This window comes from Dermacentor silvarum, chromosome 7 (assembly GCF_013339745.2).
Source record: "Dermacentor silvarum isolate Dsil-2018 chromosome 7, BIME_Dsil_1.4, whole genome shotgun sequence".
Taxonomy (NCBI): Eukaryota; Metazoa; Arthropoda; class Arachnida; order Ixodida; family Ixodidae; genus Dermacentor; species Dermacentor silvarum.
The window spans coordinates 17,117,714-17,138,276 of record NC_051160.1 but is presented as its reverse complement, the minus strand read 5'-3'; the positions used below and the strand labels follow the sequence as shown (position 1 = coordinate 17,138,276).

At 44.9% G+C, this 20,563-nt stretch overlaps 1 protein-coding gene across 9 annotated transcripts in view; it reads right to left on the bottom strand.

The window, feature by feature from the left end:
• LOC119457626 (equilibrative nucleoside transporter 2) overlaps window positions 1–20,563 on the bottom strand; it is a 104,477-nt gene that overhangs the window by 32,488 nt on the left and 51,426 nt on the right. Inside the window, exons 1-2 of one of the 9 annotated variants that reach the window (XM_037719251.2) lie at window positions 8,671–8,693; window positions 7,705–7,809 (exon numbers count right to left, since the gene is read on the bottom strand). The exons of 6 other annotated variants lie outside the window; for them this stretch is intronic. In XM_037719251.2, the coding sequence (XP_037575179.1) occupies window positions 7,705–7,809; window positions 8,671–8,678 (113 nt within the window). In that variant the 5' untranslated portion in view covers window positions 8,679–8,693. Of the gene's footprint in view, window positions 1–2,732; window positions 2,843–7,704; window positions 7,810–8,670; window positions 8,694–20,563 lie in introns of those variants that run through there. 2 more of the 9 variants (XM_037719250.2, XM_037719255.2) reach the window with 2 other exon arrangements.

Here is a 20,563-nt window from a genome sequence, read left to right as displayed (position 1 = left end):
TCGGCAACGTTTTTCACTAGCAGCACTGTGATCGTGCAGAAAACGTTGCTCGAATCCACTAAGACGCAAAGTAAGCCATTCAAGGAAAGGGTTGCGCTTTCTAAACACGGACAACAGCAAGGTACACGGATACACAAATGTTACGATGGTATCACAGGCACACGGATGTCAAACGGGAGCGCTGTTGAGTCTCATTTGCGCTTCCATTTGTGTAGTCGTATGCCTTCCTGTGTTCCGTGTTTAGAAAGCGCAGCCTTTTTAAAGAATGCAATTCCAACTCGTCCAAGAAACAGCCCTCTTAAGCCATTCAAGCTGTGCATGGAAAAACAGCGAATAGATAGTGCCATTTACGTTTATGAAAGTTACAGTGATATTGTTGTTCCTTCTGTCAGATGACAAAGCGGGATCAGCTGCGTTCTTTTTTTCTTCCTTTATTTCCAACCCCTTAGAGAGAGATGGAAGATCTTGCTGTCCAGTCCCGCCCTGGAAGACCAGCTTTGGCTCGTAACCAGGGGCCAGGCTGCGAGAACAGCATATGGATTCCCGTGAAGTGGGAATCCATATGCAGCGCATGCGCTGAGAAGCTCCCAAAATTAAGTTTTTCATTCATTCATTCATTCTTTTTTTAGGATTGACAGTGATAGTGGTATTTTCGGTTTGACAGAAATCGACTTGGCTGCATCCTGATATTCCGAACAATAAAATACTTTACACTGCAAGTAAGTGCTCGAAATATAGATGTGACTCATCGCATAAAAGGGGCGGATGTCTTATGCTCGCCGTTAAAGAAAAGAAGAAAAAGAAGTCCCATTCCGTTTTTTTAACAACATAAAGTCGGATATCGAAATAATTTGAGTTGCAAAGTTTGTGATAGGAGTATATGCTATTGGCCACCGAACTGCGATGAACTGCGCAAGGGTGTCAAAGTAGCAATATGAAAATGACATTCGCTCTTGGCTGCCTTCTTTGTGACATGAAGTAATGTCTTTTTTGATAGTTGTAACATATATTCTCCATTGCGTTTGAACCTGGTATAACAGTGAGATGGCTTGCCAAATATTATCACTTATATACGGTCGTGCGTGGAACAGAAGCACGAATTAAGCTCGACACGTCGATAAAAAATATAGCGGACTTGTGTGACATATGGGGTTGGCGATCACTATATATAAATATATAAAGAACTACGCGTATGACCTTAACCCGAAAAGAGAACTAAAAAATTGGAGGACACTTAAGCTTCGCCTTTAAGAGTGGAACGCGATAGCATTATCGAGCTCCGTTGGCATCACATTTTTTTAATGAGTAGGCTTCACTGCAATACACAACGTGGGAAAGCCAGCTTAAATCTTGCCAAGCTTACGCTGATCCCCTTAAAGTCGGCTTCACCTTTGAACACAAATGAATTGCTAGGAAGACATTTTTACAGGAGCAATTTAAGCCGTCTTATATCAAAATGTGAAGGCCCTAGGACCTTTTTTTATTGTTTTATTAATTGTTTGCTGTTGCCCCGAGGCGCGCGCGTGTCCAAAATTTAGAAAGGCTCGGTTTTCAACATTCCCCTTAATGTTGCCTAGAACCAAAGTACAGCGAAACACCATCAGAATTGGAGAACGCTTAAGCTTCGCCTTTAAGAGTGGAACGAGATAGCATTCAAAGATCCCTGGCTGCTTATCAGGCTTTTTTCTCGTATATTCAAATTACAATCCGACGCTATCACGCCTGTAGGTTGTGGTTAAGTCGTACTTTACGATTTTTTCTGACGATTTTACTTTGAGAAATTCAATTTTTGTTCACTAACGCCTTGCGACACGCGGAGGGCCTGTGTGGTCGGGGTGGTTCGGGAATGATGTGGTTCGGCATGATTATTTCCGCCAGACGCCGATGCTTAACGCCGAAGCCGAAGCCGACACCGACGCCGGATTTTCTGCGACACGGGGCCCTTAACGCTTTCGCGTTAATATTTTGTTTTCAGTACAGTCTCAGAGGCGCTTGTCGAAATCACGCAGAAAGTGTGAACTATCGGGGACTAACGTTTACTAAGTCATTAAAATGAAACGAGGTAACGTTAGGGTAGCGACTTACAAGAATTTAGTCCAGTCTGTATTAGAGTATGGAAGCATTGTTTGGAAGCCCCCATTAGCAACTCTTCATAGATAAATTAAAAAACAAATTTTGAAAGAACAGAATTCCAACCGCAGCTGTTATGTTTGTTTATTCGAAGTATACTCGGCGGCATGAGAGTGCGACTGCACTTAGAGTACAATAAAAAATTTCCACTTTGCGGTGCATGGAGACGTGTTCCTTGTATTAACTTTTTAAATAAATCAACCTATCTGCTCGCGGTCCAACCAGAACCAATCATGACAAGTGCGTACGACCATGTTTTTGCTGGTTGTGATGCATTGAAGTGTTCACATTTCCCGAGATTGGTGTAGAACTGTAATAGGTAACCAGGTTATAATATTGTTAATTACTGAGTATACGCTGGAACGTTTCTTCATAAATTAGAGAGGTCTCGAGAGAGATCACAAAAGTTGAAATCAATAACGAGCTTAAAAAGACTTTCATACAGTTTCGCAATCTGACTTCATATCCGGGATGAATGAATTGCCTCATTGGTTCCGAGATAACTATTAAATGGAATTCAAAGCGAGGTACCCATTTTGGTTATGCCGAGGGAATGATGAGGCAAAAAGACACATTTATATCCGATGGAGATGTATACTCACGCGACAGCCCCTAGCTGCGACGCCATGGGAAAGTGATGTGAAAGCACTCATTTGGCATGACTCGTGCTACAGTTCAGGGCACAACATGCTCTGATATCACACGTGCGTGGCCGCGGAGTTAAAAAAAATAAAAAAAAAAACACACGAGCTTTCGCCTCGCGTCTGTCGCACAGCTGTCGCTGCTGCCGTTCCGAAAGCGCGCGTGTACACAATTTTACGTTCGCGAAGGCAACACCTGTCCCCGGATTCCGGTTGTTTTCAGCTGAGACGAGACGGAGTGTATAGTCGGCTGTTAAAGGGTCCGCGCTGTCTCCGAATTGGTAAAACAAGAGGTAGCTTGTAAATATGTAGCTTGTGCACCTTTCACGAGATCATCTCACACTACCGCTTGGAAAGGAGGTTGTTCTCTCCTCCTCACCCAAAACTAAATAAACCACAAGCTAGCACGCTCAGAATGTTACAAACCCGCACGTACCCTACTCCGCGGACCCTTAGCAGGATAGACCCGCACTTTCCGCCGTCGTGCCCCAAATGCGGAGCCGACTCATGCTCTTTCGATCACATGCTCTGGCTGTGCCCAGCCATAGAAAACTCTATGCTTGCCACAAAGGAACAGTGGGAGGAGTTCCTAAGAAGCAACCACTACCACATCCAACTCCAGGCAGTCCAAAGGGCCCACGACATCACAACGGGATTTCGCCTCCCGGTGCCATCGTGGGCGGAGCCACCGACTTGACCTGAGGGAGCCTTCGGCTTCCCCTGGCCACTTTCTCAGGACCAATAAAAGTTCTTGTCACTGTCACTGTCAGCTTGTAAATATTGCGGGGTTTTACGCGCCAAAATCACGATCTGATTATGAGGCACGCCGTTGTGGGGGGACTCCGGAATAATTTTGGGACCACCTGGGGTTATTCAACGTGCACCTAAATCTAGTACACGGGTCTGTTTCGCATTTCGCCCCCGGCGAAATGCGGCCGCCGTGGCCGGGATTCGATCCCGCGACCTCGTGCTCAGTAGCCCAGCAGAAAAGTTAGGTTTCGAAACGTTCAGTTGAGACTACTGAGTTTTTTTTTTTTTTTTTTTTTTTTTTGTTCTACCTACTCAGCCTAGACTTTCTGTTGATATGCACTTGAATGTCGTGTATGCTTTTCGGTAAGAGATAAATCCCTCCCAACTTGCGCAATTTTCAGTCATTCATATATATACGAACTTGTCTCCGATTTAGGCGAAACAATTTATTACTTAACCAACTGCTGTCACCACATTTGCATCCTTTTGAGACAATATTTGGAGCTGCATGTAGTATCACATGTTCTTACCTTCAACGAACGCAACACCCTATATAAGTGCATGTGGTGACGAGCTGTTCGCCTGTTTCGTTGCATGTTCATTATCGTCGTGCGCCAGATAACTGAAAGCCGTTATCATTTACAAGCTCCTCAGTTCACCCGACGTTCAGTTGAGAACAGCATGTATGAAATAACGTTGATAAGCCCCCACAAGTTTCCTTTTTTTTTTAAGTCCGAAGCACTTTAAAAGGCGTGTCATGTCGGCGTGTCATATGTCGTGGTCACGCGCAAAAACAGGGTCAAAACAAGAGCAGCATCGATCAAAATCGGTTCGGAAAAAACTAACATGATTCGGTAATAATGTAAAAGATAGGAATAATCAAGCATTAAGCGCATTAATTAGCAGGAACTCGTGAAAATTGTAAAAATCTTGTAATGTGATTTCATGTCGTCGTGGTCACACGCAGCAAAGGCTGTGGCTCCATGTGCGTGGTGGTTTCCCACCAGTTGTGCCTAAGCGCAGGTGTGAAAACAGATGATAGATTGCTAAACACAAGATAAGCACAGGATAAAACAAGATAAACACAAGGAAAACACAGGGAAAACACCGGCGAATTACTGTTTCGCACTTCCCCAGCTTTCACGTTGAGTGGAACTGCATTACCGCCGAGTTTGCCAAGGCCACTGTCCCGGCCCGGTACCCAATTTTAAAACAAGTAAACTCCAGTGTTTAGCGCTTTCTTTTTAATGTATTGATCCATATGTATAATGCACTTTCCTATACAAATTTGTATACTTTGCCACATATGTGCATGCGTACTTACAGCTTTATCTGTTCATCATTGTGTATTTGCGTATATTTACTTTAAGTGCACTAGATTGACATTTCTGTTCCGCTGCCACAGCTTGTGTGCAACTGTCGTCCCAGGTGGGAGGGAACCGTCAGGCGTTGTTCATTTTTTGTCCTCCCTAGGTGTGACGATGCACACTTGAATAAAGTCTTCAGTTCATTTCTGGGTCATTTGTCTCAAATATTCGTATTTTTTGTATTTATTCACACGTTCGTGGTGTAGTGCTATTGTAAAAATAATGTGTTAGTAATCTTTTCTTTCGTTCTCGTTTTGCTTTGTGTAGACAAGAAACATATGACGTCACTAGCGCGAGGGCAGAATAAAGAAAGAAACACTTTTTGCTATTTCTTGTCGAGTCACTTCAATTCGCGTGTCCGCAATAATTTGCGGCTTAGCTTGCTTTACAGTATGAGGATAAAATGCACAGGGCCAATAGAATCACGCGCCTGCCAAAAGCGCAGCAGGTTCGCGGTAAGCAACGGCATGGCCGCTATATCTGTATGAGGTCATGACCTGGAGCAGGTATCCATCGCGGGTCTGTAATAGGCCTTCAGTTGAAAGACAGCGCTCGGATCCGTTCTTAGCGCTGTTCTACGTCACGAACAGGACCGAGGCTGCATCCAAAATGTGGCTGACCAAGAATTAGCTTGATTGAAAACAAAAGCTCTGCGCTGCGTCAAGAAGCTAGAAATGTCGCGATGGCGATGTCGATTGCGCCAACGCTGAAGTGAGTAATTCACTGACAAACACGCTGCGGTATAAGCACCGCAGCTGCCGTGCGCTTTCCCTTACAGAAATAATGCACGGTATTCAACCGCATCTCAACAGACATTTTATTGAATTGGCATGATGAAGTCAACAGTGACACAACAGTACATATATTAATTTTTGGAAGGGTTCGTCGCTGGGGTGGAGCTTGCGTTGCACATAGCCATCGTGGTTCGGCTTTCGCAAACACCCCTCAATTCATAATGAAATGTCTTACTTTCATTATGAACGGAAACCAATTCACACGCCCAACTTGCTGTATTACCCCTCAATAGTTTCATTTTTGCTGTACAGTGCATGCTCCCGGAATGAAATGCGACTGGGATGTAGAAGACTTCATATGGCGCAAGTTACTCAAGAGAACCATGGTCATGTCGCAACGAATGTGGTCAAATTTACGCCTACGTCACGTGAACTGCAGACGGAGGAAACGAAAGTATGCTCGTTAGCTAGCTCTAAATGGACGCCTTTCATTCCGTGAGCCCCGAACAATACAGCCTGGAACAACGGACAATCGTTCAAGAAAAATGCCACCGCATAGATGGAAAAATCTGCTGATTACATGCTTTAGCGCTTCTTTCGTGTACATCGCGGATATACTCTTGCGGTGGAGCTCCAGCAACGATATAAACAGCAACATAAACATGGTAAGGGCTTGATTTTACACAATATCTCCGTGCTTGAACATTCAGGCAGACCTCCCTGCCTTTCTGTAATTAAATTTCTCTCTCTATCTCACTCTTTCTATGCTGATTTGGGCCCTTAGCTGTTCCCGTATTGGACCTGCTAAGGGCACAAATCCTCGAAAAAGTAAAATAACCCTGTCAGCGAGGCAAATGATGTGTGAAGACTTAATGCTGATGCAGATCTTCGATGACGGTTCCGCAGTTACTGAAAAAAACTTTCAGGTGTGGCGGTGCATTGCCAGGGCGCATTGCCCTCTAGTATAAGCACCTGCAGCACCGAAAACGTCATCAAGAAACGCACATCTGACAGCCCTCCTGTTCGTCATACAAATAACGAATGAAAAAGGGGGCTGGCGTTTTTTAAACAGTATACTCCTACACGCAGTCGCTTTAACTACTTCATGAAGCGAGCTCGTTTATCATAAAGCCCCTCCATGCCCGTTTCCGCCGACCAGGTGGAGGGGCTTTAGTTTATCAAGCTGCGATCCACATCGCTTCACGCTCGCCCGACAGTGAGGCGGAAACGTCGCCACGGGCGTCGGCCTGACAGTTGGGCTGATCGGCATTTCACTTTCGATTTACTTGGTCAAATAGGCCGGGTATTATTATGTTATGTGTGGCGAGCGAATGAAAGACTGAAATAATAGACGCATACGAGTGCTCGTGCAATGGATCACCAATCATGTGGATGACACGCTTCGCTGAGGTTTTTTCTTTTTTTCACCCGACAGAAATTTGCAGCGTCAGCTTGAAACGGTTATGAATTCTTCGCACGACGGATTTCAGCTCTCGCAATAGTATGGATCATCTGAATCGTTTGATTAAATAGTTAGTCGAGTATTTTTTTAATTCCTCCCGCGAGCCACGTTAAAATGTACGCCACTGTGGTGAGATAAAGTTGCAATAAATCGCTTGCTGACATCGTATTGCCTGTACGTATGAAATTTAAAAAATAATAGTAATGGGGTTTTACGTGCCAAAACCACGATCTGATTATGAGGCACGCCGTAGTAGGGGATCCCGGAATAATGTGGACCACCTGGGGTTCTTTAACGTGCACATAAATCTAATCACACGGGTGTTTTCGCATCTCACCCCAATCGAAATGCGGCTGCCGTGGCCGCGTATGAAATTTAGCATCAATCTTATGAACATCACTACATGCGCGAAGAGGCTGCTAAGCTGACATGAAAGTAAAACTTCACCTTATCCGAACTTAACTTTCAGGCACACGTAAATCACTTACATTGATGAATAGTTTTTCAAGCGTTAGCAACTGCAGTCATATTATTATGCAGCACAGGCCGTTATTAACTTCTCGCTCGCAGTTGACCTTTTAGCAACGTTTTTTTTTTCTTTTTCTTTGGAGTGTATATACCGTGTTTGCCGTCGGTAAGTCGTCGCCGGTAGTATGACCACTTTGGGACCTCCATCGCTCAGAGTCTGGAGTTCCTCGGCCGTGCCGTTCAGGGCGTCCGAAGATCTGGAACCAACAGTCCTCCCATGTCTGAGCTATCTATACCAAAGTGCAGGACGCAATATGTGCAAGACACGCGATGACTATCATCTTCATTGCCGCAAAACTAGGAGAATGGACACATGCATAGCCGCTGCTTTCACTAACGCGTCAAATTGGCACTTTCTTGGCAGCTACTTTCGATACAACGCGGTAAATCACTCTCTTTCTCTCTCTCTCTCTCTCTCTCTCTCACACACACACGCACACACAGGCACGCATACACACGCACACACGCACACGCACACACAGGCACGCATACACACGCACACACGCACACACCCACACAGGCACGCATACACACACACACACACACACACACACACACCACACACACACACACACGCACACACACACCACACGCACGCACACACCACACACACACTCACACATACACACGCACGCACACACACAATAAAATTTCCCACTGAAATGGACCGTATACACTCCAATAATTCCGTACATTTCCTGAATGTTTTCCGTATAACTCTTACGGAATCTGCATGGATTCCAATAAAATACCGGTCCATTATTTTAAGAATCGTACGTAAAACATATGAAATTATTGGACAGCTAAAGTAACGTTGGGTGTTGGGTGTGTCTCGCTACCTTGGAGGGCGTTACACAATTTACACATCCTCAACATATTTCTTTTTTTTTCTCGATTATATAATCATTCATGTCGGACACAATAAGTCAAATGCAGAGCGAGCACGTTACGGTTTCTGCAACACTGATGAATCAAACACGCTTTGTCTAATGTCGACGCATACGCGGCACTGAGTGAACTAGTTTAGCCAAGTCTCGAGAATCTGCAAAGGGACCTACCTCTTCATGCTGCAACGCCTGGGGTGCGAAGGCGAGCAGTGAGCGGGCCCTCATTGCGGTGGTAATTTAGAGGCTCATCAACTGCCGACCTTTGGTCGCGGATGAGGGGGGGGGGGGTGATCCTGTCGGCGCACCTCAGATTCTCACCGCCGCCCGAGATATCGCTTGGGCTATCAGTGGGGCGAGTCCGTGCGGCCGACATTTCGGCAGCTCGGCGCACGCCAGACTGCAGTGCAAGCCGTTGCAAGGCATCTCGTCGCGGCCGTTCTGGCTGACAAGTGCATGGAGAGGCGTGGGACTCGTGAGCTATAGAGCCCGTTTGTACCGGTGGAAGCATTTGCCATCGCACACACATTGGGCTTGAAACATTAGAGAACCATGTGCCTGTAATATGTGCTTGCTTGTATGTATGTATGTATGTATGTATGTATGTATGTATGTATGTATGTATGTATGTATGTATGTATGTATGTATGTATGTATGTATGTATGTATGTATGTATGTATGTATGTATGTATGTATGTATGTATGTATGTATGTATGTATGTATGTATGTATGTATGTATGTATGTATGTATGTATGTATGTATGTATGTATGTATGTATGTATGTATGTATGTATGTATGTATGTATGTATGTATGTATGTATGTATGTATGTATATGTATGTAGTACCATCGGCATAAAATGATACGCGAACAGGAATAACTTATCGGGACGCTTGTTATGCGTAAATACAACGAATAAGTGGTATGTGTAATCGCTCTGCATCGATGCAGTAGTCCCAAGCGTGCGTTTTGGAGTCTAAATTAAGCCACCATTACAAATACGGGTGAACCTAGAACCGGAGCAACGCATTAGAGTAGTTTCGGAATCCGCGTTTGAACCTATTCTGACAGTACGTATTTATATACAGTCGAATGCCTCTACACAAAATGACCTGAACCAAGAATTAGGTACGTGCACCTGCTGAAGTCCTATGTTTCATATGTATTGTGAACGCCACTAAAAGACCGCTCCAAGACAGACAGACAACGAATTTTATTTGAACCTCAGGAGCTATTGTCAGGAACCCCTAACGGGAGGCCGTTGTAACTGCTGGTTCCAAAAGTGTTTTTTTTTTTTTTTTTTGTAGAACGGAGGAATTGATGCATCCGAGGCGGCTGACTGCTTCTCGGTGTGGAGCGACACGAAAGAAACGTCTAAGTGAACGTTAGGAAGAAAGTCACATCACGCGATCAAATCACAGGTTTTACATTTCACTACCACACACGGAGCAATGAAGCTGCGCTAAAGACCTGTCCCAGATTCCATCGAAAGGTTAACTATTGTTTCAACTTCATGCCTCGATTATGAAGCTTGCCATCCACTTGCAACTGCCTGCCTGGATCCCAGAGCTTCCGTTGAGTGGGGTTAAAGCGGTAGTACGCCGATGCACCATGACTGGACTTCAACGCTAAATTGGCGGGACAGGGAAACATAGTGGCTCGGAATCGAAGAGCAGGCTGTGGCGAAGTGTCCACAAATACTAGTGAGTGAGCCGACAGGTATCACGAGAGTGAATGGGTCGATTGGAGCTGTTTCTACGTCAATCGACTGGCTCGCGACTCTCGTTAATGCGGCTTTGAATTCGTCGGACGGCTCTGGCCGGTCAGTTCAAATACGAGAGTAAGAAATGCGGGGGCATGGTCGCGTCGCCAGCCAGTCGGCTTTATTTCGGCGTGGAAAGGGGTAATTTTCGAGACACTCGACGCGAAAGTATTTGGTGCCGTTGGAAGGGGGATAGTATGGGTTCCCTCGCACGGGTCCGCGTGGGCGAAACGCACATATTCTTGCATAAATTTGTTTTCTACAAGGATTGCGACAAAGCCCTCGTTGGCGTGGATGGCGGGACAAGTGAGCGAGGGTGGTCCGACGCAGCAGCACTCATGCCACCAGAAAATGCATCAAACTGTTCGGCGCAGCTCGAAGAATGCGATGCGTTAAGCCCGTCTTCGATTGGTTCACTCAAACGAAGAGCGCGAAAATAACACAGACGCAGAGACAGAGATGAATAGCACAACGCTCCACTTGAAAAACAGTTATTAGCAAAAAAAAAAAGAAAAAGAAACGTCACATATACATACACACAACCTATGCCATTATCATTCCAGGCGTCAGACATGCGCACAGGATCTTACAATTACAAAAAAAGAAAACAATGAAAAGATGAAAACAACAAATGAAGAACGCGACCACCTTTAGTTTTTCTTGAGAGGGTCGAGCTATTTCTTAGTGAGGGCTATATAAATGGGGTGCTGACGCATGCGTCCTACCTCTCAGAGTATTGTTTCGGCCTCAACGCTCTCGCGCGTAGGACGATCGCGATGCCTGTAACACATTCATCAAATAGCAGTGAACAAACGCATGCTTTACATTGCACTAAAGGTCACGTACCCTTCGAACATGCATGTTACATTTCCTAATGCAGTCGTGATTTGTTGAAGATTCTCACTGAGTCAACCTGCATGGCGCAGCCTTTCCGGCCTATTTGGCGCTGATGTAACAACATTTACCCTGGCATTTTGCGCGACCTTCTTCAATTTATGAGAACCCACCATTATTGCTTAGTGGCTGTGGTGTTGGACTGATAAGCACGAGGTCGCGAGATCAGATCCCGGCCACGGCGACTGCATTTCGAGGGGGTGGCGAAATGCAGAAAACGCCGGTGTACTTGGATTTAGGTGCACGTTATTGAACCCCAGGTGGTCCAAATTAATCCGGAGTCCTTCACTACGGCGTGCCTCATAATCAGATGGTGGTTTTGGTACGTGAAACCTTATAGTATAAATTTCAAGTTGTGAGAAATCTTGTGCAGATATGGGGGATGACAGGCACCCTTCGATTTTCCCGAGGTGGCCCTTCTAAGCCTACTTTTATTTTCACTCAGAATATTTTTGAGAAGTTTTCAGCAACTGAAACTTGCACATGCACCGGCCGGGTAGCCTGCTTCGGTAAAGAGTCATAACTGTTTCCAGTGACTCTCTGTCACTTCGTGCTGGTAGGGATTCTTGAACGCAGTCATAAAAACACATGTTAACAGTGCTATATGTGATTCACAAGCTTGGAATGCGCAGTGTTGAAGGAACCAAGCGGCTTAGTGCTACGCGGTTAGTGGATCCAGAACATGATGTCGTCATGCAAGAAGAACTTCACATCAAGAAACCTTATTTCACCATTGTGAGGGAATTCATGAGCCACTTCCAGTGGTTCCATTACATTAAAGGCAGTACATTAAAGGCACTGAACTGAAAGTTCTTACGCTAAGATAAAGAGGGCAATCGAAATGGATGCGCATTGAACTTATGGGCGTCGTATGAGAGCGAGGAGAAAGCAATGCTTGGAGTAAACGACAAGGAATGAAAGAAGCGCGGTCAACTGATAGCATTTTCGCACATCATGCTTCTGCAGTTGAGGTTATATATTCTCACGGCAAATCAGCGCACACCCATTTTTATTGCGATAGCAATTATATGGACACTTCTACCGGATTTCTGCCGTCGCCATCGTCGTCGCCGTCACCGTGAGGTTCCCTATAGATAAAATCTTCGCCGCGCGCCGTATGCCCGAGCGGAAGCGTGCGGGGACGAGCACTATCACGGAGAGCGAACGCACTCAATCACCCACGAGCAAGCAAGGAAGCGGGAAGCCAGCGCCGGAGGGAGCGCGGGGGGGGGGGGGGGGGGGGCGCACTTCTACTCTGCCAACAACCGCGCTCGTCGCTCGTCCGCACCGTCTCTTATCTCCACACGGCTCTGACCTTTATGCGCCGTGCATTCGCCGCTCAGTTTCCGTTGAAGCGATAGACCGCACGTACCTTCGCCCGCTGCAGCGTATGGGCTTGCTGCCAGCGTTTTGACAGTCATTGTCTGCAGTCATTCAGTGTGATCTATTCATGTTTGTTTGTGCGCGCTCACACCACGCTTGGTCATTCAGTTAGTAATAGTCGGGCCACATTTTCCAACACACGCTACACATGTAATGCTGCCTGGATCGGCAGTGCAGCGCTACAGGTGTGTCCCTTCGCACGCGCGCTGCCCACGGGAAGCGCTTCTCATCAACACCACCGTTTCACACGCGCCTTCTCGTGGTCATCGAGTCTCTCTTCATGTCAGTCTACTTACGCCGCAGCACATCTGCTTACTTAATCAGCTCATGTTTACTACAATTCATATTGCTACCAAAGCCGCTCACCTTACTTCGTATGACATTGCTGTGTTGCTATCGCATTCATTGCTTCGCCCTTAGGGCGAAACTGTGACATTTTTTGACAACTTTCGTTTCCAGGCGTCCGCTACAACGCCCACAAGAGAAGCTGGGCTCTGTATTGTATATTATATTACAAAGCTACTAAATGTCTTCATTAAGGCGAAATTAAGCCTTATATGTCTCATTAGTCAGTCGACCTTGAGCGAAAACGCGTCGGCGACACGAAAGGTACAAAAAGGCTACGAACCATCGACCTTTGGTGGGAGTCGAGCCGATGGACATTGATACGTGGGAGTCGAATTCATTACCTTTGGTGTTAATGAAGGCAAAGTTAATTAAGGCACAGTTAATTAGGATAGAGTTAGTTAAGGCACTCGAACCCACGACTTTGGGTGGTAGTCGAACCCTCGACCTTAGGAATTAAGAGTGATGACTAAGCGACGTAGACTAAGCGAATTAAGGGGAACGTGTACGTTATGTGTCCGTCTTTAATGCATCAGCACTTGGGCTTTCGCCTTCAAGTCGTCTTAGGGATAACAGAAGAGGACCTGTGAATGTGTTCCGATGCTAATTAGGTACAAAAGAAAGACAGCATAACAAATAGTTCATATGACCTCAAGGCAAGGCCAGCAGCACTTGCACTTTCATCGGGATGGTATGTGATCGCGCTGCACATGGTTGCAGGTGCTATTCTAATGCCGCACACAGGTTCAGTAGAGCTCCCTCGGCAGGTGGTACTGTCTAAGGTGCTGTCGACGACGTGATCGGCGCCAACCGACAAAGAAACACACACTCCATTCGCATCGGATTCCTGTAGAGGGCACCGAGAGCTATGGAAACAGCCCTGACAGACAAATGCAGAAAAAGCCGTGGCTACTGACGCTCCTAAAATTATGACAAATCTTCCGTATGCATCATTCACACGTGCAAGTTTCGCTGCTTATCACACTTTGACGTCGTATCAGCGTTCATCGCTTCTTCTAGGCTTTTTCTCAGCTGAGAAAACACGATGATGCCTCGCACCCATGTCAAGAGTTCGTTTTTTTCAGTTTCAAGCGGCCGCATTCCGGCAGAGGCAGAATGCACGAAGGCGCTTTCGCTTCAGCTTTGGAGCCCGCGGTAATAAATCATAGGTTAGTGACGTCAATGCCTGGTGTCTATACTATACGGTGTCTGTGATAGCCCAAGTGGCACCTCGTAGAAATCAAGGCTATTCAGTGAACGTCACTACAATGATCAACGCTGACGTTTCCATAAATTTACCAGCTTCATTAGAATATACGTTCAGGTCCACGTCATGCAGAATACTGCACGGCATCGCACACGAAGCACATAACGGTTCAATATTCTAGCTGGTTTCGGATCAAATCGGTTCAACTCGTTGATCTTCCTACGCGCTTACGCACTTTGTTCGGAGCCGTCACTGCAGATATGTATAGTACGTGGCAGATATGTATAGTACGTGGGTATGGATGGTGGTATCGAAGTGGCAGCAGACGCCGCTCTGTAAACATGCGAATGCGGCCTGGCAGTACAAAGCGAGCTGCGGCTCAAGAGTAACAGAGCGCTGCAATTCCATCAATACTTCTTTTTGGGCGAGTTGGTACATCTTGAGACTTTGGGTAACAGCGCAAACAGACGACCACAAAAAGGGGAGACACGGACACACAGGCGCTGACTAACAACTGGTTTTATTGTGAAGGATAGGACACCTTATATATGCCAGAGTGAAGCAAGGGAAAGGGGAAAACATAACAAGGGTAACATCAAGCCAACAACGCAAGCGCAAAAACGCCAACCAAGCGCAACAAGACGCAAACAATTATTTTTCTTTCTAATCTGAACCCCCGATAGCCGCATCCAGAAGATAAAATTCAGCGTCAAAGAGAGCAAGGGAAGGGGTGCTGAAGCACTTGCTACCGAACTTCCTGATGTGGTAGGCTTCCAAACTGATGCGCGCTGTCTTGTCACTACTCTTTCCTAGAATCGTCGTCTCCTTTAACCGGGCCACACAATCAGTGCACTTGCTAACGTGCGCAACTATATGTGCGTATTTGTCATCTCGTTTTTTTCAGTTTTAGAGCGTGTTCCCCTAAACGGTCATTGACACAGCGACCAGTTTCGCCGACGTAAAACATCCCACAAGACATGGGAATGCAATACACCACTCCAGTGGAACATTTGACGAACGGCGGTTGGTGGTTCTTCTGGCATCCACGTTTACTGGTGTTGCAGATACGTGGGCACAACTTTCCCAGCTTGTTAGGGGCAGAAAAACATATTGGCACGCCGTGCCTACTTGCCACCTTCTTCAGATTGTGGGAGAGTTTATGGATGTAGGGGACCACCTCAGGTCTATGTGCCTTCCGGTGATCCTCCGCCGTTGTACTTCCCGTTCCACGCTTGAATTTTTGAAGGAGGGTTTCAGAAACAGCAGTCAAGACCGAGACGGGAAACCCTGCAGCCAAAAGACGGCTTACCTGATTGTTAAAACTGAGCGTCATCTGATGTGGGCACGATTTCTGGAGAGCCGATTCCATACACATCACCGCTATTCCTCTCTTAATTGTCTTGGAATGTGCCGAGTCATAGGGCAGTAGCTCCTTCTTAGCCCGTGGGTAGTATCCCCAGCAAACGTGTCCATCACAGAACGTGATTTTAAGATCTAAAAACTGTAAAATTGAAGAGTCCGGAAGTTCATGGGTGAAACGCAACCCACGTCCATGTTTGCTAAAAAAAGATAAAACTTCACCTACAGTAGAGGAGTAGGTGGAGGCAGGCTGCTTTTTTAAAAGCACTAAAAAATCGTCAACATACCTAAAAGTTTTTAAAACCAGCCCCCCATTAAACACCTGTTCTAGTGTGTCGTCCACCTTGGCCAGAAAAATGTCACAAAGAATAGGGGCTACGCAAGACCCTATGCAGATGCCATCACGCTGCAAAAAAGGCTGATCGTCAAATACAATAAAAGTAGAATTCAAGTAAAACTGCAATAAAGACAGAAAATTATCAACGGACACGCCGGCGGTGTTCTGGAAGGATACGTCGCCGTTAGCTTCAATGCACTCTTTGACACACGCTAACAGTTGATTCTGCGGGACAGAATAAAACAAGTCCTGCACGTCAACAGAAAAACCAAAACCAACATGATCATTTCCCTCTAGAAACTGTGCTACTGCGGCTGAATTTTTGACCAGAAATGGGTCGTTCACAACAAGCGTCTTGAGTTTCTTTAACAAAAACTGGCTGACACACTTCTGCCACGATCCCTCTTCACTAACAATAGTCCTAAACGGAACTTCGGGCTTAAGTGTCTTGGCTGTGAAAAAAACCCTCAAGCTGTTTCCCCTACGCTCTAAAACTGAAAAAACGAGATGACAAATACGCACATATAGTTGCGCACGTTAGCAAGTGCACTGATTGTGTGGCCCGGTTAAAGGAGACGACGATTCTAGGAAAGAGTAGTGACAAGACAGCGCGCATCAGTTTGGAAGCCTACCACATCAGGAAGTTCGGTAGCAAGTGCTTCAGCACCCCTTCCCTTGCTCTCTTTGACGCTGAATTTTATCTTCTGGATGCGGCTATCGGGGGTTCAGGTTAGAAAGAAAAATAATTGTTTGCGTCTTGTTGCGCTTGGTTGGCTGTTTTGCGCTTGCGTTGTTGGCACGATGTTACCCTTGTTATGTTTTCCCCTTTCCCTTGCTTCACTCTGGCATATATAAGGTGTCCTATCCTTCACAATAAAACCAGTTGTTAGTCAGCGCCTGTGTGTCCGTGTCTCCCCTTTTTGTGGTCGTCTGTTTGCGCTGTTACCCAAAGTCTCAAGCTGCAATTCCGGAAGAATTTTGCATGTTTTCAAATGTCATCAGCGTACTTTTTTATGTTCACTGCAAGATGAAGGCCTCTTTCAGCCATCTCTAATTACCCCTGACCACCGCTAGCTGATTCCATTATGTGCCTCCAAATTTCGCGTTGCGACTTTTGCCGGTACTTCTTGTGCATCGGAAAATAAAGTGTGGCCTTTAGCGTTCGGAGTCGCTTTCAGAGCAAGGAACGCAAGTGCTATAAATAATTGACAAAATAAGGTGTTCCAGGAGAGAAGCTATTGTCACTGTTAAGGAGAGGGCTCACCGGTACGCTGACAATACAGCAAGTCAACCTTCTTTCACAGACGCGACTATTTCGCAGGCAACTGGCGCTGCAGTTGAAAAAGCAATGGCAAACGCAATGGAGCGATTAGCAGTCAGCATCTCTGAATGTATACCTCAAGTGGTCAGTACCCAGATTGCCAATCTTCTGCAGATAACACCAGTACAGACATTCCTGACACCTCTAACCTGCCACCTAATAAAGAAGTGATATACATATATATATTGTTACGACGCTGGGAACAAGGTGGAAGAAGAAGGGCACGAGCTGGTGTCGGAAGACAACAACGTTAGGGACTTGCCTGCGCTGCCTGTCTCTTGTAATATCACCTGTAAATAGATTTTACTGTTACTTTCATCCTTGTGTCACAATATATATATATATATATATATATATATATATATATATATATATATATATATATATATATATATATATAACGTTGATGCGTCTCCCTCTGAAAAAAACAAACACACGAGACCTTTGAGTCTTCATCAGATCCTGGCCAAGACTTACGCTAGACTTGCACGTCTCCACAGACGTTGAACTCGATGAACAGGCTCAGAAACGCAGCCGGTCCCCATTGAACCGAGCTTCTTTTATGTCACCTCAGAATAAGTCCAAAATGTATCCGGCCAGTAAAGTTCTCAAGGAGAACATTTTTAGAGAAGGTTGTTGCTGCTGCTATACTTTCCTCAAAATGGGATCCTTGAGAATATTGCAATGGAACTCTCGTTCGATATTTGCGGCTTATACAGAGTTACATTGTCTTACCGTTCAATTAAATCCTGATATAATCTTATTACAAGAAACTTGGCTTACCCCAGATAGAAATTTTCATTTTCAATATTATCGTTCATTCCGATTAGATCGATCTTCAGGAGGAGGTGGTTTACTCATACTGATATCATCCAGAATAAAGCTCCTGTCCTCCGAGTTTGAAATACTAGTGTTCGACATAAGACTTCCGGCCTGTGGGACATTTTTTATAGCCAATGCATAATTTCCTTCCCGTGTTCATGACACGCGCCCTTTGGATACTATAATACTACTTGCGGAAAGGAAATTTTACTTGCGGGGGACTTTAACTCCCATCCTATTAAATGCGGTTTAAGAACACACCAGAGTGGGACTCGCTTGTGGGCTTAGTCCCAGGACACCAATCTTACATGTGTAAATTCAGGACGACCTACTTTCGTTGAAGGCCAGGCTGCTTCTGCCCTAGACTTGGCTTTTGCAAGCTTAAGCCACTCCATGTCCACCTGGTCGACTGTGTATTATGCCACAAATAGCGAACACATACATGGTCATTTTTGATATTATACGTCCAGTAAACTCCTCAGTTTCTAATGTGCATACGTTCATAAATTACAGTAAATTTCACAGTTATTTGCGATCACCAATTGGCTTCTCTGACTGAGGTTAGTCTCAAATCAAAAGTGTTGAGCATTTGTTCCGTTTTAAAAGAGTCCCTGGAAAAATCTGAATTTGTCGTACAATCAGTTAAAACGAATTCTTCGCCTTGGTGGAATGATGATTGTTCGCGTGACTACAGGCGAAGGAAGGAAGCTTGGAAGAAACTGTTACATTATCAATGCCCTCAAAACTGGATGGATTATAAGGTCCATGCAGGTACTTTTAGACGCACGGTGTGGAAGACAAAGGATGAGTATGACATTCAACATTTTGAATTTCATTCTAAATCAAATAATAAACGCGCCCTGTATAGCTTTCTGCGCACCACGAAAATCATTCCGCGACCGATAAATGCAGAATCCGCCGTTTTGTCTCCCGAAGAAATAAATAATTCGTTGGAGGTAATCACTAGAGGCTTACAACGTCTTCCCAACTTCCTCCATTGATATCACCAAGTGAGGAAGATTTCACTTAAATCTCCAAGTCTTAATTATCAGATGTTTTACTAAGCTTTCCATCTGCGGCTCCAGGCCCCGATGGAGTTACTTCGTCAATGTTGAAAATTTTATATTAAAGAATAACAAGATTGTTTGTTAGACATCATCAACTATTCCGTCAGAAGGCCATGGCTTCCATTGGAGTAGAAAATGGCCACGGTCATATCATTGCTTAAAAATCTGGGTGACGGCTATGTGTTAGACAATATTAGGCCTACCGCGATAACTTCAAATTTCGTAAAATTGATTGAAAGAGTTATAAGTATTAGTGTGATAAATTTTCTTGGTGAGAGATCGATCCTGAATCCGGAACAAATTGGTTTCTGATCACAGTGGAGTTCTCTGCAGACTCGTTATATGGGCCTGCCATATATTGACCTTGAAAGCCGTATTTGATTGGCACGGCGCCAAAGGCCGTATGCAGCATTAGTCACTCTAGGCATCTCAAAAGCATTTGATAGTGTTGAGCATGTGATATTGCTCAATCAGTTCGGAACATTAACTTTCCACAATACCTTCAAGCATGGATTGCAGAATTTTTAGGGAACATATAATTTTATTGTTTACAAAGTGGAATTTCTTCGGCTAGGTAGGCGCAGGCAAGCGGCATTCCACAAGGAGCAGTACTTTCTCTAGTCTTATTTGATATTATAATGAGCTCCATCCCACGTCATGATGACGTACATACTTACGTGTATGCTGATGACATAGCGTTTTTATCGTCGGCAAATGACATCCAAAAGCTTTATAAAATATTACAAACATACTTGTCTGTTATAGAAAGATCGCTTGATGCGATGCATGTTTCTGTCTCAACGTTAAAAAATTCTCGGTGCTCGAATTTCCATTAAAGGACCCCATATACTGGGTGTTTCAGAGAACACATTCAAAATTTTTTAAAGGTTGCCTATGACAAATGCACAATTCTAGTCGATGAGCTGGTCTACTCGAAGAGGCGGTCATTACTTGCACAAAAAATTAAAATGAATAATCTACTAATTAAATGAAATTCACTAATTGAGTTTTTAACTAATTACTTTATGGCCCATATTGCAATTTACAAATTCTAGCCGTGGAGTTCGCAAGGCGGATCCACTTGGAACGAATAATCAGGATGACACCAGTTCCGAGATAATAATTCGCGAACTTCGCGGAGAAATGCATTGGCGTTCGAGTTGCTTTCCTAACAAAACGTCGTTTGATGCATTGAATCACAAAAGTAACTGGAACGCCAATGCATTTCTTCGCAAAGCTCGGGAATTAATATCTCTAAACAGGTGTCATCCTGAGAATTTGTTCCAAGTGAATCCGCCTTGTGAACTCCATGGCTAGAATTTGTAAATTGCAATAAGGGCCATAAGATAATCAGTTAAAAACTTAATTAGTGGATGCTTGTTGATTAGTTGATTATGCATTTCAATTTTTTGTGCAAGTAATGTCCGCCTCTTCGAGTGGACCAGCTCATGAACTAGAATTGTGCTATCTGCATGCCACAGGCAACCTTTCAAAATTTTTGAAAGTGTTCGCTGAAACACCCGGTATATTTCGCTCTCTTATCGTCTAGATATCATCCAATAAGTAG